At 39.8% G+C, this 26,006-nt stretch overlaps 1 protein-coding gene across 1 annotated transcript in view; it reads right to left on the bottom strand.

Annotated features, from left to right (window-relative positions):
- Window positions 1-15,798, bottom strand: part of WDR64 (WD repeat domain 64) — a 158,234-nt gene extending 142,436 nt beyond the window's left edge. Inside the window, exons 1-2 of the mRNA XM_007989939.3 lie at window positions 15,532-15,798; window positions 7,210-7,340 (exon numbers count right to left, since the gene is read on the bottom strand). Coding sequence (XP_007988130.3) covers window positions 7,210-7,340; window positions 15,532-15,676 — 276 coding nt within the window. The 5' untranslated portion in view covers window positions 15,677-15,798. The remainder of the gene's footprint in view (window positions 1-7,209; window positions 7,341-15,531) is intronic.
- Window positions 15,799-26,006: the final 10,208 nt, after the last annotated feature.

The following is a 26,006-nucleotide window of genomic DNA, read 5'->3' as shown; positions in this document are numbered from 1 at the left end:
GAAAGCCTACACTGAGAAGGCCTCATGGGAGAGAGAAAAATAAATGACACATTATATCCAGACCACAGCCTCTAATGAGAACAGTAGCTTGTCTTTAAGGGTAGTTTTTGTTTTTTTGTTTTTTTTTTGAGATGGAGTCTTGCCCTGTCACCCAGGCTGCAGTGCAGTGGTGTGATCTCGACTCACTGCAACCTCCACCTCCCGGGGTCAAGCAATTCTCCTGCCCTCGTTTTATAAACACAACTTGGTACAATTTAAATGACTTATGCAAAGTAGACAATTGATAAATGTTGGCAGCAAATTTAACCTCAGAGAATAGTGTGAAATAATAATTTTCAGAGAATGTGTAATGATAATGGTGATGATGATTCTTTGTTTCTACATTAATGAATTCCAGTGTTTATTGGAGATGAGAGAACTCCACATCATATATGCTGTCATCTAATTTGAAATTATGTCTCCTACATCATTGATACCCATCCTCAAAGAGCAGTTTGCAGTCAGTCATTTAACTTTATTTTAATTGTTGTGGGGATAGTGCCAAGGCATCAAGTGTCTAAGAACAGATGTGAGAAGAAATTCAGGAGCAATGTCCTATGCGAGGAAGTATTCAGTGCTTTAGGAATTGGTCACGGGTCCAAATCTTGGTTCTACTGTCTACTAGTCACATGACCTCATGCAAGATCCTTAATTTCTCTGTACTTGAGTCTTTCCCATGTGTAAAATAAGGATAATCAGTAATAATCCCCGTGTTATGCCCTGTTGTAAGGATTAACTGAGGAAGTGCATGATTAGATTACTTCATAATGAGGGAGATTAGCAAGTACTTAGATTGCACCAATTGCCAGGAAGGAGCTCAATCAATGTCAACATTTGAGTAACTATAATTCCTAATTTTTCCAGAGACAGTACAGGAAACAGAATTCAAATATCTTCCTTGCTATTTAAAACTGCGCACTAAGCATTTTTGTTACTTACCCAAACAACACATCACCTTTGCATTTTATCATGCATATATTTTATAATCACATCTGCATGTAGGTAGATGGCAGATTATGGACATACGCTCTTATGAAAATAATAAATTTTGTTACTTTCACTTGTAAATAACACACTATTACAATGCTTACCAAAAAATAACTTCCAAAGGATATGAAAAATATCAAATTACTTGAATTTATTGAAAAAAATTTAGGTATTATACCAGATAAACTCCTTCAGAAACAACAGTGAAAGTTTTACATTTTGAAAGGAAATGTTTCAAGCAAATAATGTTGTTAAAGAGCAGCAAATACCCCTTTTTCCCGTGATGAGCCATAGCCTCTAAGATCTCAAATTTCTCCTTCGACCTTTTCAGTTTCAGTGTAGTAATTTTGCCTGTGACAAGATTTGAGTATTTCATCACTTATATATATATAATGACTATTAGAATGTTAATTTTATTTTAACTATGCTATTTAAAAGTCTTGCTCCTTGCTTTAAGTGATTCATTTTTAACTTCATTTTTATCTGATTATATAAGGAACATATGTTCATTGTAGAACATATGGAGAAAATAAAAAAGCCAATAGAAGAAAATAAAAACCTGCATGCAGCTTATTTTTCAACCTATCCTGGAACATTCTTTTAACATTTTTGAAGTTAGCAAATATAATTTTAGATTTATAATAATTCACTTTAAATTCACTTTTGGGAGGGAACACAATTATAGGCATTCCATATGGTGTCGTATGCCTCTTCTTTGGATTAATTTGTAGTGTGCTCCTAAAAAAAAATGTGTTTATAAGTTGCCCACTGGAAACCCAGACTAACATGGCATTGTAAGAAAAGTAGACCGTGTCTGCACCAGACTCTTCCATGAACTAGCTTTATAAACTTAAGGCAGTCATATTTCTTTTGATCTCTTTACATTAAATTTTTTCCATTATAAATTGAAGGGGCAGGTCTAGATAATGTTTAGGTGAGTAATAAGATTTCATTATTCTATGAATTTCAAATTCTCCAAGTGTCTGCATCAAAAAATCTTGAAAAAGAAAGTGCAACTTTTTGTGGCATTTCTACCACAAAGAGATTTATATTTGGAATAAGATTGGTATGTCTGTGCCTGAGTTTAAAAGAATAAATCTTGTTTTTATTACCTGATAAGATTAATATTAACTGATTAAGAAAACACTAGGTAATCCATACCGAAACGAAGTTAGTCTCCTTGAATTGAATTTCCATTTTACAGATGATGGCTCTGAAGCCCAGAAAGGTTAGGTCACATGGCTTGAAATAGAAATGCCCCTTAGGAGCATTGACACAAATAGTTTGTGAGAAAAATGACAGGACAATAAAAGAAGAACCTTCCTGCCCTATTTTTTTTTTTAAACCTCAAGTGATTCTTTATATACATACAGTGTGCCAGAGGCTGGCCATGAGTTTTTCTATTAAAACTGCATACAATTTATAGGAACCCAAGTGATGTAACAGAATAATATCATATGTTTTGTTTTTTTAAAGCCTTCTTCTTCTTCTCTCCTTCTCCTTCTCCTTCTTCTTCTTCATAGAGACAGGGTCTTACCATGTTGCTCAGCCTGGTCTCAAACTCCTGGGCTCAAGCAATCCTCCTGCCTTGGCCTCCCAAAGTGCTGGGATTACAGGCATTAGATACAGCACCTGGCCCCAGGATAATGTCACATGAACTTACTACATAAAGAGGGAGAAAAATCTCAGCTCCAAGACCAAAACAGACTTTCTGTGCAGCTTTAGATAAGTCAATTAAGCTTTTTGTGATTTTTCTCATCTTTATCATTTCAATAACATATCCTTCACAATCTACATTGTGCAGCTGTTGTGAAGATTAAATGAGAAACTGAAAAGAAGGTTCTTGAAAAAAAGAACACATTTTACAAATGAAGGAAGATTAAGTTAGAAGGAAGTTCTAACTAGAAAGGGAAAGAGAAGGAGTAGATGTCAGAGAGAATGAGGCTTGATTTCCTCATCTGTAAAACAAACAAAAAAAAATCGGATTTACTTTAGAGTAGTATTTCATTCAGAGACCAAATTCTCAGTTACTGTAGAATTCCATGTAAACGGATTTATCACAGAGTGCTTTGTCTCATTTGTTGGCATTTATGAACTATCTTTAGAGCATTGCTTTTCTGAATCTAAGTGTGTAATAAAATATGAACAGACTTTTCTAATTTCCAAATGTGCATAATTTTTTTTATATTGACACGAAACATTTGTTAGACACACATTTTCACATTTTAAGTGGTCCAAAATGATTGCATTAGAAATTCATGCACATAAACCATCGAGTATGTGAGAAATATTCATAAGAAAATAGAGAACAATGAGAAAATGTGATTCTCAGAATCACATCTATCCCAAGTTTAATGACATTACATTCAAGTTACCGATCTATGGGGGAATATCCACAGGGTTTACAAAGTGTGATAGAGATTACATCCTGGAACAAAAGCACAAAACAATGCATTCATGTTGTACACTTACACGATTTATGGAAAAAATGGTCATTTCTGTGTGGCTGCAAAGTAGCTGACTGTTTCACTCTTCATTTGATTTCTCAAAATCTTTGGGTGGCTAAGAGTTCTTGTTAAATACATATATATCTTCTACTTTATTGAATCAGTATATTTTTTTAAAAAAATAGCCATGATTCCATTTGCAGTGTTGCTTGTAGGCCCAGGGCAAGGGGCCTATGCCTTTAGAGTGGCGCTGTCCAGTTGAACTTCCTGTAATGATGGACATATTCTGTAATCTGCCCTGTATAATACAATAGCCACTAGCCACATGTGAATCCTGAGCACTTGAAATGTAACTAGTGCAACTGTGGAGCTGAATTTCTAACTTAATTTACATGTAAGTAGCACATGTGGCTAGCGGCCACTTTGTTGGACAGCACAGCTTTACACGGCCCCACTCTAGTCTTTTCTGTGGAAGCTAATGGGCCCTTGTCTACCAGGGGTCTATAACAATGCTTTTTTTTTTTTTTTTTTTTTTTTTTGAGACAGAGTCTGGCTCTGTTGCCCAGGCTGGAGTGCAGTGGCCGGATCTCAGCTCACTGCAAGCCCCGCCTCCCGAGTTCATGCCATTCTCCTGCCTCAGCCTCCCGAGTAGCTGGGAGTACAGGCGCCCGCCACCTCGCCCGGCTAATTTTTTTTGTATTTTAGTAGAGACAGGGTTTCACTGTGTTAGCCAGGATGGTCTCGATCTCCTGACCTCGTGATCCGCCCGTCTCGGCCTCCCAAAGTGCTGGGATTACAGGCTTGAGCCACCGTGCCCGGCCACAATGCTTTTAAACCATGCCCTAGATTCCTCGAACCCCAGAATTCTCTCCCCAAAGGGGCCAAGTCTACTTTCGGGCCTGTGAAGCCTCTTATCCACCATATGAGAAAGGGTTGCACACCATTGGTATGTACACCGCTAGCTCTGAGGAGTGGCCAAGGGATAGTGTTTGTGGAGGTGAAGGTATGGAACAGCTTAGACGTGTGGGCTGGGGTGCCCATGTGTGAGCACACAGCCCCTCATGATATAAGATGGAGCCAGTAATGGCAAAAGAAGGGACGGGGGGTCGGGCCCAGCTTTCCCTTTGTCTTCATGTTTCAGCGTGAAATGGCAAGGAGCGTGAGATTAAATTTTAAGTCAATTCAGGAACAGTTGGTATCTTTACAAACTGAGCCTCTCAATTATTATTCTACTATCTTTTTTCAATAGAGTCATCCCATGATACTTTCTCCTATGTGTTGCTTTTGTGAATGGAATCTTTTTATTTTCTAGTTAGTTGTGGTGAGAGAGAGGGGTGGTTATTGCTGGTGTTTGTGGAAATTATTGATTCTGCCATGTGTATCTTTTTCGAACTCTTTTGAACCCTCTCAGTTCTGATAGTTTGCCATATAATTCTCTTCGACATTCTTGGTAGAATATCCACAAATAATGAGAATTTTGTATTTTTAAATAATTGATTACATATCAATTCCATTTCTTGCCCTTTTCCCCTCTCTTTGCATGGCTTACAACCTCCAATAAAGTGTTGAAGATTAGTGGTGAATAGGCATCCTTTTCTTGTTCTCGACTTTAATGGGGTTGTGTCTAGTATTTCAGCAGTAAATATGATCCTTGCTTAAATATGTTTCTGGTAAGTCTCTATGGTGGACCTATTCTAAAATGACCTCCTCTTCCCTCCCACACACACAAGTCACACTTTTGTATCATCTCTATCCCTTAAATATGGTGGAAACTGTGACTTACTTCTAACTAAGAGAATATGACAAATATGATGAGCTGTTTCTCCCATGATTATGTTACATTATATAAAATTTCCTCTTATCAGACTATGGAGGGAAAAATTCTCCCGCTGGCCTTGAAGATGCAAAGTTGTGAACTGCCAGTATAGAGGGCCACATGGTGGGGGCTGCAGGCAGCTTCTAGGACAAGAGGGAAGCCTGCAGCCTCCAGTCAACAAGAAGCTGAGGTCCTCAGACTTACAACAGCAAGGCACTGAATTCTGCCAACAACCTGAATGAGCTTGGAAGCAGATCCTTCCCTAGCGGAGCTTCCAAATGAGAACCCAGCCTTGCCAACAGCTGGATTGCAGCCTTATGATACCCCAAGCAGAGGACCCAGTGAAGCTGTCCCAGACTCCTGATCCATGCAAACTATGATATGTATTTCTTCCCATGGCTAAATTTATGATAATTTAGTACAGTAGCAATAGAATACTAATACAGTCAGTTTCCTTTCTCAAATTAATGGAATTTTCTATTATTTCTCTTCCGCTAAGATTATTTTTCTTTTTAAAGCAAGGATGGCTATTGAGTTCTTATTAGACATCTTTTTTACTTTTAATTTTACTTTACTTTCAGGTTAGAAGTCTGCAAACGTTTTTCGAAAAGGGCTAGGTAGTAAGTATTTTTGGCCTGCAGGCCATTCAGCCTCTGTCAAAACTACATAATTCTTCTGTTGTGGCACAGAAGCAACCGTGGCCAATTTGTAAATGAGTGAGTATTGCTGTGTTCCAGTAAACTTTATTTACAACAAAGGTGGCTGTCTATCCAGATTTGGCCCATAGGCCTTAGTTTGCTGACCTTAGATTGGGATTAGCATATTATTTTTTCTCTTCTGACTTGTTAAATGAAGGATGTTTCTAGCTTTTCTAATATTGAACCACCCTTACTTTGCTGGGGTAAATTGTACTTAGAAATGATTTTTAATGCACTGCCGGATTCAACTTGTTAACATTTTCTTTAGGAGTTTAGAATTTATATTTATAAGTAATATTGGCTTATAGTTCCCTGACATTTTGTCTATGTTCAATTCAGTGTTATTTTAATGTCATAAAATGAGCCGGATAGCTTTTTAGCTTTTCCTACATTATAGAAACATGCATACAACATGGGAATTATATATTCCTCAAAGGCTTTGTAGAAACCTTTTTTTATTTTTGGCGATTTTTTTCTAAAATTAATTTGGTTTTTATTTGGGTGATGTGGGGGATTTGGCTATCTTTTATTTTAGGCTTCTAATTTATTATATCAGAATTTATTAATATTTTCTTTTTAGCCTAATGTGGTCAATTTTGAGATAGCTCCATATATATTTGAGAGAGAGATATTTTTCCTGCGTCTTGGGTTTAAATTCTCCTTCTACATATCCATTGGCTTATAAAATGTGGTATTCAGATCCCTTAGATTCTTGCTTTTTCTTTTGTCTACTATTTCCATTTATTTTTTTAAGGAATCAGATAATCTGTAAAAAATTATTTAATTTCTCTGTATGGATATATGTAATTTTTTAACAATAAATACCATGGTGATCAGAAAACAACTCAGGGAATATAACAGGTAGTGAATTGTAGCCTCTTCTCTTATATTAATAACTCGGATATACTGAAAATTTGTGTACATTGAACCCATTGAAAATAAATATCTCCTGTAAAGTGAAATGAAGACCTTTAAAATCCTGGTTGTTGTTAGAGGCATGTATAGCTCTTCCAACTGGCAGCTTGGTCTGAAAGGATTTAAGAGTTGTTTATTAATAATACAGCTAAATCGTTACCTACTTTACCCACTTTCATTTATTTAAACATGGCACATGCACATTGTGGTTCAACCCCTATAGGAGTAACACTTTGTTTTAATTATTTATTCCAAAGTTAGAAAAATAATACCTAGATTTCATATTATGAACATGAAATGAATCTACCTCACACCAGTCTGCAGATGCGTCCGTGTTGTTGCACAGTTTCCTGTAAAAGCGTTTCACATCTTGATCCTTCACATCTGGACCAAAGAGCTTCTGTACTGATGCATAAAACTTGTCATAATCAATTGCATCTGCATTGAAAAAAGTACAGTACATTTTCATCAAATTCCAAGGACTACCTTTTGTATGTCAGCTACAATTTTTATTTCCTAACCTTCTATTTTCTTATCTCAATCTATAAAAACCAGATTTATTTGCATTTTAAAGACCTGGTCTTTGCACAATACTAAGCAAAAAGAACAAAGTTGGAGGCATCATACTACCTGACTTCAAACTATATTACAAGGCTGGAGTAACTCAAAGCATGGTACTGGTACAAGAACACACACAAAGACCAATGGAACAGAACAGAAAACCCAAAAATAAGACCACACACCTACAACCATCTGATTTTCTACAAACCTGACGAAAACAAGAAATGGGGAAAGGATTCCCTATTTAACAAATGATACTGGGAGGACTGGATAGCCATATGTAGAAAATTGAAACTGGACCCCTTCCTTATACCATTTACAAAAATCAACTCAAGATGGATTAAAGGCTTAAATGTAAAACCCAAAACTATAAAAACTCTAGAAGAAAATCCAGGCAGTATCATTCAGGACAGAGGCATAGGCAGATATTTCATGATGAAGATACCAAAAACAATTGCAACAAAAGCAAAAATAGACAAATGGGATCTAATTAAACTTAAGAGCTTCTGCACAGCAAAAGAAACTATGATCAGAGTGAACAGACAACCTACAGAATGGGAGAAAATTTTTGCAATCTATCCATCTGACAAAGGTCTACTATCCAGAATCTACAAGGAACGTAAGCAAATTTACAAGAAAAAAAAACGAACAACCCCATTAAAAAGTGGGCAAAGGACATGAACAAACACTTCTCAAATAAGACATTCATGTGGCCAACAAACATATGAAAAAAAGCTCATCATCACTGGTCATTACACAAATGCAAATCAAAATCACAATGAGATAACATCTCCTATCAGTCAGAATGGCTACTACTGAAAAGTCAAAATACAACAGATGTTGGTGAGGTTGGGGAGAAAAAGGAAGGCTTTTACACTGTTGATGGGAGTGTAAATTAGTTCAACCATCGTGGAAGACAGTGTGGCAATTCCTCAAAGACTTAGAGGCAGAAATACCATTTGACCCAGCAATCGCATTACTGACTATATACCCAAAGGAACATAAATCATTCTATTATAAAGATACATGCATGTATATGCACATTGCAGCACTGTTCCCAATAGCAACGATATGGAATCAATACAAATGCCCGTTAATGATAGACTGGATAAAGAAAATGTGGTATATACATACCATGGAATACTATGCAGCCATGAAAAGGAAGGAGATCATGTCCTTTGCAGGGACATGAATGGAGCTGGAGGCCATTATCTTTAGCAAACTAACGCAGGAACAGAAAACCAAATACCACATGTTCTCACTTATATGTAAGAGCCAAATGATGAGAACACAAGGACACATGGTGACTAAACACCCATTAGGGCATGTCATAGGGTTGTGGGGGTGTGGAGGGAGAGCAAGAGGAAGAATAGCTAATGGATGTTGGGCTTGATACCTGGGTGATGGGATGATCTGTGCGGCAAACCACCATGGCACACGTTTACCTATGTAACAAAGCTGCACATCCTGCACACGTACCCCTGAACTTCAAAGAAAAAAAAAAGATCTTGTCTTTACAAACATAACCAGGCCTTTGGCTAAAGTATTACTAAATAAAAAGAAATATTTTACTATTGCGTTTGATACATTCTCCATGATTTCTGTTTAAGATATTTTAGGAGTTTTGTTCAGGAATGCAAAAATTCAAGAATGAGTTGCTTTTTTCCTGTTGTAAAAAGTTTCACCATTGGAGTCTTTGCTAGAATTCATCTTGAATGGAAAGTGGAAGTGAGCAAATAGCAATTCTTTTATTTTATTTTATTTTTATTTTATTTTATATTTTATATTTTTTTATTATTTTATTTTATTTTATTTTATTTTATTTTATTTTATTTTATTTTTTGAGACAGGGTCTTGCTCTGTCACTCAGGCTGGAGTGCAGTGGTGCCGTCATGACTCACTGCAGCTTTTACCTCCCGGGATCAAGTGATCCTCCCAGCTCAACCCCCCAAGTAGCTGGGACTACAGGCACGTACCACCACGCCCAGCTAATATTTTACTTTTTGTAGAGACAGGGTCTCACTATGTTGCCCAGGCTGGTCTCAGACTCCCAGTTTCAAGCGATCCTCCCACTTCAGCCTCCCAAAGTTCTAGGGTTACAGGTGTGAAGCCACTGTGCCTGGCAAGAAATTCTTAACTGGTTCTTGAACTCTATGTAAACACACACACACACACACACACACACACCCATTGCTTGAATCTTGATTTTGTCAAATTTGGTGATTCCGTGGGGTAAGACTATTGAATCTAAGGACAAGAAGGAATTAGATGTGAGGCTTTCTCAAACTGAATAGAGAAGATCAGATGGTTTTATTTAGTTAAAAATATAACTAGTATCTCTTATGTGTAAGAACTGAGCCAGACATTGGGCTTAGAACAGAAAATTAGATAAGCAAGATCCCTGCCCTCAGGAAGCTTATATTATAGTGGGAAATCAGAAAAGTAACAAGTGAACAAACTATTTACAGATTGTGGCAGGCAAGGCTAATTAATAAAGATAGACATTACATGAGTGGTTACCTGTGTATATGGTGAAAAGCAGTATTGCTGCAAGAGGGCATGAGGGAACTTTCTGGGATGCTAGAAATGTTCCCTGTCTTGATCTGGATGGTGGCTAAAGGTGTGTTTACCAAGGTTCAAATTTACAGAGCTACCTCCTTAAGAAGAGTACATTTTATGGGCTTTATTGTATGTATGTCAAGCTCAGTAACACAGTTAAAATAAACAAGTTGTCATAGAATAAGCACATAAGAGGAAAGCAGTATGGAACTGTGGGTGTATGGTGGTGGCAGGTTGGGGTAGACCTCAGGGAAGGTATCTCTAAGGAGGTGGGTAAAAGAGTTAAGCTGAGACCTGATGAGCAAAAAAAAAAAAAAAAGTCAGCCACATAGAAAGCTAGACAAAAGCCTTTTAGGCATAGGCTGATCAACTCAAAGGCCTGTTGCTGCACAGGCTTGGCATGTTCCAAGAAGGTCAGTAGGTATGAAGTACCTACAGTGAGGACTGCAGAAAGTGCTGAGGTGAGACTAGGGGCCAAGGAGGGCAGAGCTAGAGTCAGAAGCTGGTATTTTCTTTTAAGCATGATGGTAAGATGTCATTGGGGTGTTTTATGGGGCGAAATGATACAATATGCCTTTAAAAAATTTTAAAGCACACTGGCTGCTGCAAGGAGGCCAGATGGAAAGACATAAAACTAGTAGAGGGCAATTGCATTAGTGTAGGCTTCAGAAATTGGAGGTTTGGGCCAGGGTAACACGGAGGGTGAATGCACATCTGGGCTGCCATGGAAAGTCTCATTTATGCCTCTTTTTAAAATTATTAATAACACTCCCTTTCAATCTTGAAAGTGTCCCCAGTTGGATGGTAAGTGGCACCCGAGGATACAGGCACCCTAGAGATAGTAGTGGAGATGGTAAGATATGGTTGGAAGCAGTAGAATAGTAAAGATATGCTAATGGTTTGGAAGTTTTGGGGGCAGAAGTGGTAAGTGAAGGAAAGGCAGGAATCTAGAGCAGTGGTTCTTATCCAGGGGAGCCTTTGCACCTCACCTCCATCCCCAAACACACACACACACACACACACACACACACACACGGCAAAGACTGGAGATATTTTTGACTGTCACAACTAGGATTAGGTGTGCTACTGGCATCTAGTGAGGAGAGGCCAAGGATGCTGCTTAACATCCTACAGTGCACAAGACAGCCGCCACCACCCCCGCAACTCCACACATGCACACATACACAATAATTATTTAGCCAAAAAGGTGAAGATACCTGGTTCTAGAATGACACTCAGGTTTCCGGTTTCAAATCTCAGCAAATGTTGGTCTGTTTACCAAAAGCAGGGCAACGGGAAAAAGATTGTTGGGGAAAATAAAGCACTCTATTTTGGTAATACGGAGTCAGAAATTCTTATGAGGCATCTAAACAGTTACTTAGCTGCTTTATATTTATTTACACCGACTTGTACAATATATGAGTTTCATGGTAAATATCACTGGATGAGGACAATGAGACTTTTTTGTCCTGGGATAAAATTAATTCCACCAGGTCATTCATAAGATCTAAGGGCATTACTTTTGAACAAATTCCTTCAACCTACTTGACATCATTTCTGAGGTAGACCCTGTTCCATTAAAAACACTCTCTCTAGTTCTTAATTCCTTGCCTGTAATAGTGAGAGGTAGACTTTATTTTCCAATATTAATAAATATGAATTTGTGGCAGACAGTATTAACAGCCTGACAAAAGTTAAGATTACATTTCTCCCATCTCCTCACTGTTTCTGTGATAGAAGGTAACTTGTCTAGCAGTATGTAGTTTTCATCAAATCTTAACAACTATAGAGAAAGGAAATTTTCAATGTGGCTTTGTGATTGCAAGTTTCTTAATGAGAGCAAAGTCAACTCATGCATTTAGAACACATTGAAGGAGTACCTTCTGGACACCAGACCCTGTGCCAGCCTGAGGTTCACAAACCTTCACAACAACCACAGGCCAATGGTGGAGGAGAAGGGGCAGGAACGAATGAACACATTAATATCAATTTCAGCAGGTTAAATGCAGCAGGTAAGTTCCCTAAGATGGCAATAAAGTGCAGTAACAGTGCTGAGGATGGCTTTGCTTAGGGAAAGTTTGGAAGTTTTTACAAAGAGGTGACATTTGACTTGGGTCTTGAAAGATGAGCAAGAGTTTACAGGCACCAAAAACAAAAACAAAAACAAAACAAAACAAAAAAAAGCACTCCATATTGGGGAATGGCATGCGCAAAATCAGAGTCATTAAGAGCATGTTTGGGCCGGGCGCGGTGGCTCACGCCTGTAATCCCAGCACTTTGGGAGGCCGAGGTGGGTGGATCACCTGAGGTCGGGAGTTCAAGACCAGCCTGACCAACATGGAGAAACCCCGTCTCTACTACAAATACAAAAAATCAGCCAGGCGTGGTGGCACATGCCTGTAATCCCAGCTACTCGGGAGGCTGAGGCAGGAGAATTGCTTGAACCCAGGAGGTGGAGGTTGCTGTGAGCTGAGATCGCGCCATTGCACTCCAGCCTGGGCAAAAAGAGCGAAGCTGCGTCTCGAAAAAAAAAAAAAGAGCATGTTTGGAAATGGCAAAAAGTTTGTTTTAGGGCAGAAGGTGCATGAAAGGAAATGCCAGGAGTTGAGACTAAAAAGCTGGGCTGAGGCAAGCTGTGAATGGCCTTGCATGCTATGTTAGTATATATGGATTTTACAGGTGAGTAATAAACCAGGGATATGGCAGATCAATAATTTTTAAAATGAAAAACTCTTGGCAGAGGTATAGATAAATGATTAACTCAGCAAAAAGACTATTTTTTGGGGAGTGAATGGGGACAGAGTCTCATTCTGTAGCCCAAGCTGGAGTGCAGTGGTGTGATCTTGGCTCACTGCAACCTCCGCCTCCCAGGTCCTGGTTCAAGCAATTCTCCTGGCTCAGCCTCCCGAGTAAGTGGGACTACAGGCATGCGTCACCATGGCCAGCTAATTTTTGTATTTTTAGTAGAAACAGTGTTTCACCATGTTGGCAAGGCTGGTCTTGAACTCCTGACTTCGTGATCCACCCGCCTTGGCCTCCCAAAGTGCTAACATTACAGGCGTGAGCCACCACGCCTGGCCAAGAAGACTATTACAGTAATAGGCTATTGTAATAAGCCAAGAGATAGATACCATGACATAGTGAAAGGTTGCAGAGGTTGAGTATCCATTATCCAAAATACTTGGAACTGGAAGTATTTCAGATTATGGATTTTTTTCAGACTTTGGGATATTTATATACTGTACTGTACATAGTGAGAGGTCTTGGGAATAGGACACAACTTTAAACACGAAATTTATTTACATTTAATATACACCTTATACATAGAGCCTGGAGGTAATTTTACACAATAGTTTTAATAATTCTGTGCATGAAACAAAGTTTGTGTGCATTGAATCATCAGAAAGCAAATATTAATATGCCCCTATCTCATGTCAGCTCTCAAGAAGTTTTGAATTTTGGAGCGTTTTAGATTTTGGATTTTTGGATTGGGGATGCTCAGCTTGTACCAAGATATCTGGCTTAGGAAACTAGTTAAATGGTAGCTATGCTCTAAGACTGAGAGAGAACACAGTAGGCAAAGCTCAAGGAGAAAAAGAAGCAAAGAAAGAATTGAGATGGGAAAAATAAGAATGATATGATGAAAGATGCAGGACAAGGAAGTTTCTTGAAGCAGAGGCAGCTAACACTGTTAATCTAGTACAATGGCCAAGTCGGCTGGAAAATGAAAACAATTTATTGAATTTGGCAACTATATTAGGTTATCAGATAGCTTGGTTAGAGCATTTTCAGCAAAGTGACCAGAGAAGCCAGACCTGAGTAGATTGAAAGTTAAGTGGAGATATTGTCAGGAAATTCAGTGCAGAAGGAAAGGAGAGGCATACAGAGGTAGCTTAAAGAAAAGAGAAAGTCAAGGTCATGAAGCTTGAGTGTATTTTTAGATTGAGAGGACAAATCCAGTAGAAAAGGAGATTTTGAAGCTGCTGCAGCAAACTGATAGCCTTGAAGGGGAGGAGAAATAGAAAGGACAGCTGCTGCTTTCAGTGATTCAGAAGTGGAAAAAGGGGGTTTGAGAGAATTCTTGTCTTTTGGCCTTGCTTTCTTTTATGACATAGAAAACTTGGCTGAGAGAAGCAGACATCCCACAGAGAATTCAGAAAAAGTGTCAAGGATTTGAAAAACCAATTAAAGAGAGGTAAAACAAACTGACTAGGAAAGAATGCAAGTTTTGTTGAGTAGTTTAGAAAGCCCAGTCAAGTTCCCAATCACCAAAAAAGCATACCCAAAAGGTCCAAGTCTTAGCTTTAACACTTAGAAGTTGGGTGACTTTGGCTGGGCGCGGTGGCTCATGCGTGTAATCCCAGCACTTTGGGAGGCCATGGTGGGTGGATCACCTGAGGTCGGGAGTTCAAGACCAGCCTGGCCAACTTGGTGAAACCCCGGCTCTACTAAAAATACAAAAAATTGGCCGGGCGTGGTGGGCGCCTGTAATCCCAGCTACTTGGGAGGGTGAGGCAGGAGAATCGCTTGAACCTGGGAGGCGGAGGTTGCAGTGAGCTGAGATCACACCATTTCACTCCAGCCTGGGCAACAAGAATGAAACTCCGTCTCAAAATAAAAAAAAGAAAAGAAAAGAAAAGAAGTTGGATAACTTGCGCAAATGATTTATCTTCAGCTCCCATTTTTTCCACAAATAAAATGAACATAATTACATTGATTAACATGACTATAAATTATTAAATACTATTCAATTAATACCAGTTTGGGTTTGAACACCCAAAGTCAAGATTTTCACTTACATATTACTATGCAGCCTGGCACACTCTGAGGCTGGCTATACTATCCCTTTAGCAATTATATGGGCTCTGCTCCTTTCATTGCAACAGCAGGGCCACTCTGCCATTTAGCTTTATTTTTCACAGCTGTCCTCAATATGCCAAAGCTGTACACTACACCACTCCCCTTGAATCTTGTCTATGCACTGGTATCTCTGCTGCAAATCCTCCTGTGAGACCACTGTCCACCATATTCTCCGTAGCTTGCATCCTCAAGATCATTCCTGCCTAGAGATATGGAGCGTGGCCAAGACAATGGAATCATGGTGAGGCAGGAAGCTGCACTTCTTATGAAAGTCTTTATGGTCTCATGGTATCTTTGGGCTAAGAAAGAGCAGTGCTATACACTACTGAGGATCCCAGGTCAACCAGTGAGCCATCAAATGGCAGTGTCTACAGAACACCACTGGACGTCACTTAATCCAATCCCATAGTTTTATAATCGAAGCAACTTAGGTTCAGAGAAGAAAAAACAAAAACAAAAACAAAACAAAAGCTTCCTCATGTCCACTTTGTTATTTAGGGACACAGAAAGAACAAGAACCCAGGTCTTCATCCTCTCTCAGCACCCATTCTTTCACATTAAGCTCTGATGCTTCTCTCTGATGGCTTAAAACATTTTTCAGTTCTAACCAACAGACCCAATTGGACTATCGTATAATCACTGATCTTACCTTCTTTATGGATAAATAAACCTGCTCTTTCATCTCTTTTCTGGGTTGCTGTTTGTTCAACCAATTTTTCAAACCCGTTCAAAGCCTTTTTGAAATTGCTGATTTGAAGTGCCATGTTGAAATGCTTTTCCTTGCTGATATCCATAGGGACATAGGGGATCTTTTACTTCTGTACAGAAAGAATACTGCAAGTTTACCAATTTGGAAAACTTTCCAGTTGTTACAATGCCTCCCTGCTCTCTCAGTTTTTGCCCTAGGTCTAATTCCTTTGATCTTAAAATCCCATACTGCGGGTAGGAGTAAGACTTGCCACCAGGAGGCTGGCAGGTAGGAAAGCTGATTTAGGTCTGATACATTTCATATAGACAAACATTTCAGTAAAAATCCTGACCTCACAATGTGATCAGTGTCCTTCATAGGGTCCTCATTGCATCATAATATCTCTGTAACATCCTACTTCCTTCATAAGGAGGAGATTGAGATTTTTTTCCCCACAGACTGTGTGTGTGTGTGTGCACGTGCATATGTGTGTGTTGTGTATACTGCTTGAGAGGGAAAAGGAATGAGTAGAGACCAAATAAGAAAACTGGGTAATATTTTCTCCCTCTTGTGTCTCTTCTCACCTCAAACCTTTTTTGCCTTCTTCACAATGCCACGGAAAGTAAAGTTTGGCCTGGCACGGTGGCTCACGTTTGTAATCCCAGCACTTTGGGAGGCCGAGGTGGGTGGACCACCTGAGGTCAGGAGTTCAAGACCAGCCTGGCCAACATGGCAAAACCCTATCTCTACTAAAATACGAAAATTAGCTGGATGTGGTGGTGGGCGCCTGTGATCTCAGCTACTTGGGAGGCTGAGGCAGGAGAATCACTTGAACCTGGGAGTCGGAGGTTACAGTGAGCTGAGATCACACCACTACACTCTAGCCTGGGTGATAAAGTGATACTCCTTCTCAAAAAAAAAAAAAAAAAAAAAAGTAATGTCACGCTTATTCTTGCCACTGTACTGGATATGGAAATTTGAACTTCTAAAAATGAAATGTTTTTCAGCACCTGTCATTTCTACCACAAACATTTTTAGAGGTCATAGGGAATACAAATGCTTTTCTTCCTTTGTGCATTGTCCTTCGATTGAAATAATAAGGTGAGCCAAGGATGAGGAAGGAGTGGCTTCTGATTATGAGGATAGCTTTTCAAGGTAAGGGGTCAGTTGAATTAGAAGGTGCCTTTCTGCACATCTCCTTCCCAGTCATTGCAATCTCCAATCCCATTTAATCCAACTGCTATTGACTCAGGTTTTCCAATTTTCAGCTTTTTATGGGAAGGAGAAGTTGTTTAATGTTTCTCAACAATTAGTTAACTTCCTATGGCTTAGGTGAGTTAGATAAATTTCCTATTTCTTGGTAGTCCACCTTTTAAAACATTCTTCAAGAACTTGCATTCAGAGATGAAGCAGATGGCATTTCAGAGCACCTCCAATTCCAGTACTGTCTTCTTGGTGTCCACCTCTAACTATCTGTTAGGAGAGCGCAGTATGATATTATTTAAAGAAAAATCCCCCAACCCGATTTGTTTCTCCTCCTTTTTCCTTTAAAGCTTTCAAACCACTGTACAGTGATATCTGGAGAACCACTTTTCCTACAAGTCTAATGTATGTATTATTGCATTCACCATTAATTCATCTAGCAAATATTTACTGAACACATCATGCTAGAGGCTGTTTTAGACACTGAGGATACAGCAGTGAATAAAATAGCTTCTCAAGTTTATAGACTAAGGCAGAAGATAGACAAACAAACAAATAAATAATGTATCAGTGGGCAACTGTGCTATAAAGAGAGAGAAATTGTGTATGTATTAGGGTAGGGGGTAAAAATCAAAGTAAAAGAGGCAGGGAGATGAGGGAATTCCCCATTAATAGAAAGATTTCTGGGCAGAAACCTGAAAGAAGTGAGGTAGCAAGTCATGTGGATAAATGGTAGAAGGATGTTCCAGGGACAGCAGGTGCAAAGTCCTGAGATCAGTGTGTGCTTCACATATCTGAGAAACAACAGAGACCAGTGTGACTGAGGTGGCGTGGGATGAGAGAGAGAGGTAGAGAGAGAAGGCAAGAGAGTCAGGGGGTGGTGTCCGGATCATGTAGGATCTTATAGGCTGCTTTAGGACTTTGGCTTTTACTCTGAGATGGGAAGTTTTTGAGCAGAATAGTGACATGATCTGAGTGCATTTGAAAAGACTCATTCCAGCTGCTTTGAGGAGAATAAACTGAAAAGGAAAGAGAGTAGAAGCCAGGAAGGCAGTTAAATAGCCATTTCAGTCATGCAAGTAAGAGATGACAGTGGTTTAGATTAGGGCGCTAGTGACAGAGGTTGTGTGAAGTGGTCAGATTGTGTGAAGGTAGATGTGACAGATGTCCTAATAGATTAGACGGGGGTACGAGAGCAAGAGAAGGATCAAGGATAACTCCAGGGATTCTGGCCCTAAGAAATCAAAAAGATGGAATTATCATTTACTATGTTTGGGAGGAAGCCAACAGAAGGAGCAGATTTTGGGGTGGGGGGAAATGTTAAGCTTGAGAATTCTATTAGATAAACAATTGTGGATGTTGAATAACCAGACGTAAGAGTCCAGGATTCAGGGCACAGCTCGGGAGTCATCAGCATTCAGACGGTGTTGTATTTCAAGTCATTAGGCTGGACGAGCTCACCTGGGAATCAATGCAGATAAAGAAGAAGGCAAGGTGAGGATCAAACCCTGAACATGCCAGTGTTGGGAGGTCAGAGTGATCAAGAAGAACCACTGACTAAATATGAGTGGCTAGTGAGGTAGGAGGAGAACCAAGAGAAAGGATCATCCTAGAAGCCAAGAAAAAAAGCTGTTTTGAAAAGGAAAGAGCCATTGGATGGACAATCCAGTTTATTCAATAAAGAAATTGCCTAGGAAGAAAAAAGGAAGGAGGAGGAGAGCTATAGCCTAAAAGGACTTTAAAGAAACACCATCCAACCACAGTGTGTGGACTGTATTTAGATCTTGACTCAACAACCAAACTCAAAAATAATTTAAAATGCATGAGAAAATTGTCAGTTGGATGCCAAGTAGATATAGATATTTGATGATGAAAAGAAATTATTGGCTGGGCACAGTGGCTCGTAATCCCAGCACTTTGGGAGGCCAAGACGGGCGGATCACGAGGTCAGGAGATCGAGACCATCCTGGCTAACACAGTGAAACCCTGTCTCTACTAAAAATACAAAAAATTAGCCGGGCGTGGTGGTGGGTGCCTGTAGTCCCAGCTACTCGGGAGGCTGAGGCAGGAGAATGGCATGAACCCGGGAGGCGGAGGTTGCAGTGAGCCGAGATTGCGCCACTGCCCTCCAGCCTGGGTGACAGCGAGACTGTCTCAAAAAAAAAAAAAAAAAAAAACAAAAGAAAAGAAATTATTGTCCAGTGTTTAGATTTAGTAATTATATTTTATGTTATATTGTTTGTCTTAGTCCATTCCTGCTGCTATACCAAAATGCCTTGGACTGGGTAATTTATCAACAATAGAAATTTCTCACAGTTCTGAAGGCTGGGAAGTCCAAAATCAAGGTTCCGGCAAGATCCAGTATCTAGTGAGGGCCTGTTCCTCATAGATGGTGCCTTTTAGGTGCCCTCACATGGTGGAAGGGACAAACAGGTTCCCTCAAGCCCTGTCATGAAGGCACTAATCCCATTTATGGGGGTGGAACCCTCATGACCTAATGACCTCCCAAAGGTTCCAACTCTTAGTACCATCACCTTGGAGTTAGGTTTCAACATATGAATTTCGGGGGAACATAAACATTTGGACCATAGCACTGTTATTGATGTGATGTTGTATTTTAGACCCAGATACTGAAATATCTATGAATAAGCATTAAAGTATGAAGGAGCAGTCAACCTTGCCAAGTACTGATGAGGGCCTACTTAAGATGAGGACTGAAAATTAACCATTGGAACGTGGATGCTAGTGACCTTGAGAAAGGCTACCTCAGTGGAATGGTGGGCTAAACAGAGAGTAGGAGGAGGAGACGTATTGATAATAGGTATAAATGCACATTATGGCAGAAGCTTTTGGGAACATCTTAGTTGTTATACGCAGGAGCAAGTCACAGCTATTATGGTCATTTATAGAGCTACCAGATGCATTTGTACTTATATTTTCTCAGTTGCAGAAATGATATGGCAACAGATTCAAACAACATTGAAAATCACTCATGTTCCTACACTCTTACAAAACTAATAATTTTAGAAAATTGCCTTCTAAGCCCAGACCACATACTTTGATAATTTTAGTTTCAACAGAACTATGCACATTACTTAAATTTTAATGTACAACTTCATAAACCTGTCCCCGTGTTTCTAATGTCCTTCATAGGTGTATTTATGTTTTTCTTTTCTACCTATTTTTCTCAAGGAAGTATTTTGCTATTTTATTATTTTTTACATATAAATGACCATGAAAGGCAATCATTATAAAAAGTCAAAAGCAAACACACACCTAGCTATATAAGCAAAGAAATGATATTGGCACTGTCAGAAAAAGACTAGAAAAAAGCAGGTGGAATAATTGCTGTGAGTTAGCTGAAGCCATTCAGCTTCCATGAATATTATAAGGGTCCATATGTGGAAGGAGTGCTACCATGACACAAGGCCCATGGTTGGGTCCTCAGCTGGTCTGGCATGTAGGCCTGGTACCAGTCATCTGGCGGAAATGCTGTTGGAGCAATAGGTTGCTGTGCATTTTCTGCTTCTGGATTCATGATGGCCAACTTCAGTTTCCAGCATAAATCAATGAAGAACTCCTTTGAGGTGAAATGAGTATACTCAGCTAATGCCTATGGCAGGGGACAAAGAGGTAGGCAAGAGCTTCAACATTACATGGCCCTTGGTGACCAGGTACTGTTAAGACTCTGGGCCAGGCTCACCCTTACGTTTTCAGAATAAAAAGATGACAGAAGAGCAGAAGGCATCTTGGTGACCACACTCCTCCACACGGCTTTCTCTTGAGTCATCCCCTGCAATCTGGACTGATGCCTTATATACACAGGGGCATGGCTGTCCTGCCACCATCCCCCTTCATCATCATTTTGGGAATTCCCTCATCCTCAAGCTTATATACTATGTCTTTCTTCACCATGGTTTATTCCCTCATTTTGGTGACTCATATTCAGAAATAGGGCCTGGAAGATAGATATGGTTTTGATCGTTGCAGATCTGACAATATCCTGATCCTTCCTTGCACTTTGTTGACGTTTGGTTGAGTACAGAATTTTAGGCTGGAAATTAATTTCTTTAAATATTTTGAAGGTATTACTCCATTGTCTTTTTGCTTCTAGTGTTGCTGTTATAAGGACTGTATTCTGATCAGCTTCTGTTGCTGATTATAAGCTATTCTGATCCTTCATGCTTTGTGTACAGCTTGTTTTAATTTTCTTCCCTCAGGAAACTTATAAATGTTCTCTTTGACCCCAGTGTACCGAACTTTCACTATAATGGGTGTTGGTGTGGAGATATATATATAAAAATTAATCACAACTAACTTCACTAACCACCAGTTTCTTCTGGAAATTAAATGTTTACTCTTCCCTACCTCCTCCTCTGTCATGTAAACTGCATTTTATTTTATTTTTTTGAGATGGAGTCTCACTCTGTTGCCCAGGCTGGAGTGCAGTGGTGCCATCTTGGCTCAGTCTCCCGAGTAGCTGAGATTACAGGCGCTCGCCACCACGCCCGGCTGATTTTTTGTATTTTTAGTAGAGACAGGGTTTCACCATGTTATCCAGGATGGTCTTGATCTAACCTCGTGATCCGCCCACCTCGGCCTCCCAAAGTGCTGGGATTACAGGCGTGAGCCACCGCGCCTGGCCGTAAACTCCATTTTTTAACAGCAATGTAACATGTGAGATTTTATTTTAAAAACAAATGTATGTATTTGGGGGTTGAGGGGATGTGGACAGATACACAGTTTATGTATTAAGCTGATCCCTACATCTCACCCATCTGAGGAGCTGTATGCACCAGAAGCATTGACATTCAGAACCTTAAGGCATGCTAGATTCTCCTGTTTTTTAAAAAAAGTTCAATCACATTCACTAAATTGCATTTCCTAAGGTAGGAAAGGTGCACACGTGTTTCGCAAGATTTTCAGTAAGGGCTCTTCTGCTGCTCACCAGAGACCAAGGTTAGAGCGGCCAGGGAAGAATGTGTCTCAGCCGTGGGAAAAAATAATGCTTGATTGAAGTTCCCTCTCTGCCATCACGTTACGATGCAGAAGGCTAGGGCTTATCAGTTTCCAAACAAGAATGTCAAATGAAACGTGTCTCCATTCCTCGCTCCCCTATACTTTGCAAAGGACTTCCTTGGCGTATAGGTATTGTGATAACTGAATGTTCCAATGTAAGAGGGTGTTTAGAGAGTTTTAAATGAACCTCTTTCTGTCTAAAGGGCAGGGCTAGATGGCCCATGGAGGAGGATGTGTGCAGGCACTGGGAACCAGTTCTGCAAGCATTAGCTCCTGCTCACCTTCAGACTATTTAAGAGAAGGCAACAAGTTCAGTAGGAGCTCAAGGATATCCTTAATGAGTGCTCCCACAGACAGAGTTTTCAGAGTCATGGAGGAGCCATGACATCTCCTCATTTCTTTCCATCCCAGGGGCACTAACAGGGAGAGCCTGGGGCTGGCCAGCTGTCTGCAGTAGACCACTTCCAGAATTTGGCAGGGTAAAATATGCATACATATGTACAGAGGCCCAGATGCTAGACTCTCAGTAGAGGGGCCAGACTGGGTCAACTTGGGAGGGTCCCCAAGCAGGGACAGAGAGCGAGATCCCAGCAGCCAGCTACGAAAGGCATTGCCTCTGTCGAGAGAGTTGTGCGAGAAAGATGCCAGAGATCTCAGTTTCTCTAGAGAACCTGCAAATCACCCTAGAAGACAAAAACCCAGCATTTAAAATTTGCTACAATTAGAGAGCACTACTATCATTTTTTTTTTTTTTCTTTTTAAGACAAAGTCGCAATCTGTTGCCCAGGCTGGATTACTGTCTCCTGGGTTCAAATGAATCTCCTGCCTCAGCCTCCCGAGTAGCTGGGATTACAGGTGCATGCCACCTCACTTAGCTAATTTTCGTATTTTTAGTAGAGACAGGATTTCACCATGTTGACCAGGCTGGTCTTGAACTCATCTCAGCCTCTCAAAGTGCTGGGATTACAGGCATGAGCCACCATGCCTGGCAGAGAGCACCAATATCAGACTACAACTTTACCAATCAAGGAAGATTTTTTTTTCCCCTCACAGTCTCAAAGGGCCCAGAGCAGCATCTACAGGTAGTGGATCAAGAAAATGGGGGAAGCTAAACTTGTTATCCTTCCCACCTCCACTCTCACAGAAGTTCTACAGGCCTGACGCTGGCTCTATCTTGGAGGGTGGACAAGCGAGTTTTACGTGAGTTTTAGCTTTTCATCTTTTACAATGTTCTGGCCTTGATGTCAACTGCAAGGGAGCAGAAAAGCTTTGGAAGCTGCCAAAATCCCATCTAAGGGCAGGAAGGAGCAGGTGGTCAGAAAACATTTGAAATGAGTAGCGAGAACAAGTTGCTTTTTGGTTGCAGCATACTGAGTTCAGCTTGCTTCATCAGCTGGTTACAGTAGTTTACTTCTCCCACTCTTGAGAGAGTGAGATGCAAGCACAATTCGCACATGCTTTTTTCTTTTTTGACAAAAATGTGGTAAAATATATATAACAGAAAATTTTCCTTTCTAACCATTTTTAAGGGTACCATTCAGTGGCATTGGGTACATTTACAGTGTTGTGCAACCGTTACTACTATTCGTCTCCAGAATTTTTTCATCATCTTAAACAGACACTCTCTACCCATTAAACACTAACTTCTCATTCTTCCCTCTTCTCAGCTTCTGGTAACCACCATTCTACTTTCTGTCTCTATGAATTTGCCTATTCTAGGTACCTCTTATCACTGGGATCATATAATATTTGTCCCTTTGTGTTTGGCTTATTTCACTTACCGTAATGTTTTCAAGGTTCATCCCTGTTGTAGCATGTACTAGAATTTCATTTCTTTCAAAATATGCCTGTATAATATTCTATTGTATGTATATACCACATTCCATGTATCATTCATCTGTTGATGGGCATTTGAGTTGTTTCTACTTTTTGGCTATTTTGAATAATCTTATTATGAACATTAGTATACAAATATCTGTTTGAGTCCCTACTTTCAATTCTTTTGTGTATATACCTAGGAATAGGATTACTAGATCATATGGCAATTATTTTTAATTTTTTGTTTTGAGACAGGGTCTCACTCTGTTGCCCAGGGTGGAGCATGGTGACACGATCACAGCTCACTGCAACCTCAAACTCCTGGGCTCAAGGGATCCTTCTGCCTCAGCCTCCTGAGTAGTTGGGTGAGACTACAGGTATGTGCCACCACACCCAGCTAATTTTTAAATATTTTTCTGTAGAGATGGGGTCTTACTATGTTGCCCAGGCTGGTCATTGTACTCTTGGCCTCAAGTGATCATCCTGCTTAAGCTTCCCAAAGCACTGGGATTACAGGCCATGAGCTCACAATAATTCTGTTTAACTTTTTATGGAACTACCAAATTGCTTTCCACAGCAGCCACACCATTTCACATTCCCATCAGCAGTACAACAGGCTTCTAATTTCTCCACATCTTTACTAACACTTGTTTTTGTGTTTTGTTTTGTTTTTTGATGATAGCCCTTCTAGTAGGTGTGAAAAGGTATGTCATTGTGGCTTTGATTTGCATTTCCCTAGTGACTAATCATGGTGAGTTTCTTTCCATGTGCTTTTAGGCCATTAGTATATTATTGGAGTAATGTCTACTCAGATCCTTTTCCTATTTCTGAATTGGGTTGTGTGGAGTTTTTTGTTGTTGTTGAGTTGTAGGGGTTCTTTATGTAGTCTAGATATTAATGCATTATCAGATATATGATTTGCAAGTATTTCTCCCATTTGCTGGGCTGTCTTTTCACTCTTTTGATAGTGCCCTTTGATGCATAACAGTTTTTAATTTTGATAAAGTCCAATGTATCTGTTTTTCTCCTGTTGCCTGTGCTTTTGGTGTCATACCCAAGGAGTTTTCTTCTAAGAGTTTTATAGTTTTAGCTTTTACATGTAGGTCTCCAATCAGTTTCAAGTTAATTTTTATATATGACATAATGTAAGGCTGCAATTTCATTCATTTACACATGGATATGCAGCTTTCCCAGCATCATTTGTTGAAAAGACTGTTCTTTCCTCCTTTCCCCATTGAATGGCCTTGGCATCCTTGTCAAAAATCAATTGACCATATATGTAAGAGTTTATATCTTGGCTGTCTATTCTATTTCATTGGTCTACATTTTTGTCCTTAGGCTGTGTATTAGGCTGTTCTTGCACTGCTATAAATATCTGAGACTGGGTAATTTATAAAGAAAAGAGGTTTAATTGGCTCACAGTTCTGCAGGCTGTACAGGAAGCATGGTGTTGGCATCTGCTCAGCTTCTGGGGAGGCCTCAGGGAGCTTTTACTCATAGGGGAAGGCAGCGTGAGAGCAGGCATCTCACATGGCAACAACCAAATAGAGAGAGAGAGTGGGATGGGGGAGTTGCCACACACTTTTAGATGACCAGATCTCGTGTGAACTCAGAACTATAGCTCACTTAACACAAAGGGGATGGCCCAGGGCATTCATGAGGGAACGTCCCACTATGACCCAAACACCTCCCACTAGAACCCACCTCCAATATTGGGGATTACATTTCAACATAAGATTTGGGTGGGTACAAATATCCAAACTATATCATGTGATCATGCTGGTGCTTTTTTTGTTGTTTGTTTTGTTTTTTTATAAAAGATTGTAATGTTTTGCCATTATCCTATCATTACATAATTTTAAAATTAAAAAGAAACATATCCTTATCATTGCCTGTTTCTGTCAAGCTCAATAAATGTCCTTAACGGTTTATAGTATTACAAAATTACTGTATCAAAAATTCTTAAACATTTGTCAAAGTCCTCTTACTCCTCCTTTGCATTCACTGCTAGTAGGCATTGCCCTGGACATGCATTCACTGCTAGTAGGCATTGTCCTGGACTTTACTCTGATTGAGTAAAAGCCAAAGTCCTTCTAATGAAATGGTCAAGGTCCTGCATATCCTGGCCATTCACTGCCCACCAACCTGACTGGCCGCATTTCCTGATTCTCATTCTTGCTTCCTTATTGTTCCTCCAATGTACCAACCACAGTCTTCCTGCCCATAACCACCATGTCTAAATAACAACCTTGACAGAGCAGGGGCATCACCATCTTGGACAAGCACTGCTATTTTAAAGTTCTCCTTGATCAAAAACCACCTAAATCCAAACAGCATCAGCCTAATGGCTAAGGTCAGCATGACCATAAACCACAAATGACATCTCCAACCAGAAA

Source organism: Chlorocebus sabaeus, chromosome 25 (assembly GCF_047675955.1).
Source record: "Chlorocebus sabaeus isolate Y175 chromosome 25, mChlSab1.0.hap1, whole genome shotgun sequence".
Lineage (NCBI taxonomy): Eukaryota > Metazoa > Chordata > Mammalia > Primates > Cercopithecidae > Chlorocebus > Chlorocebus sabaeus.
This window is presented reverse-complemented; position numbering and strand designations above follow the sequence as displayed.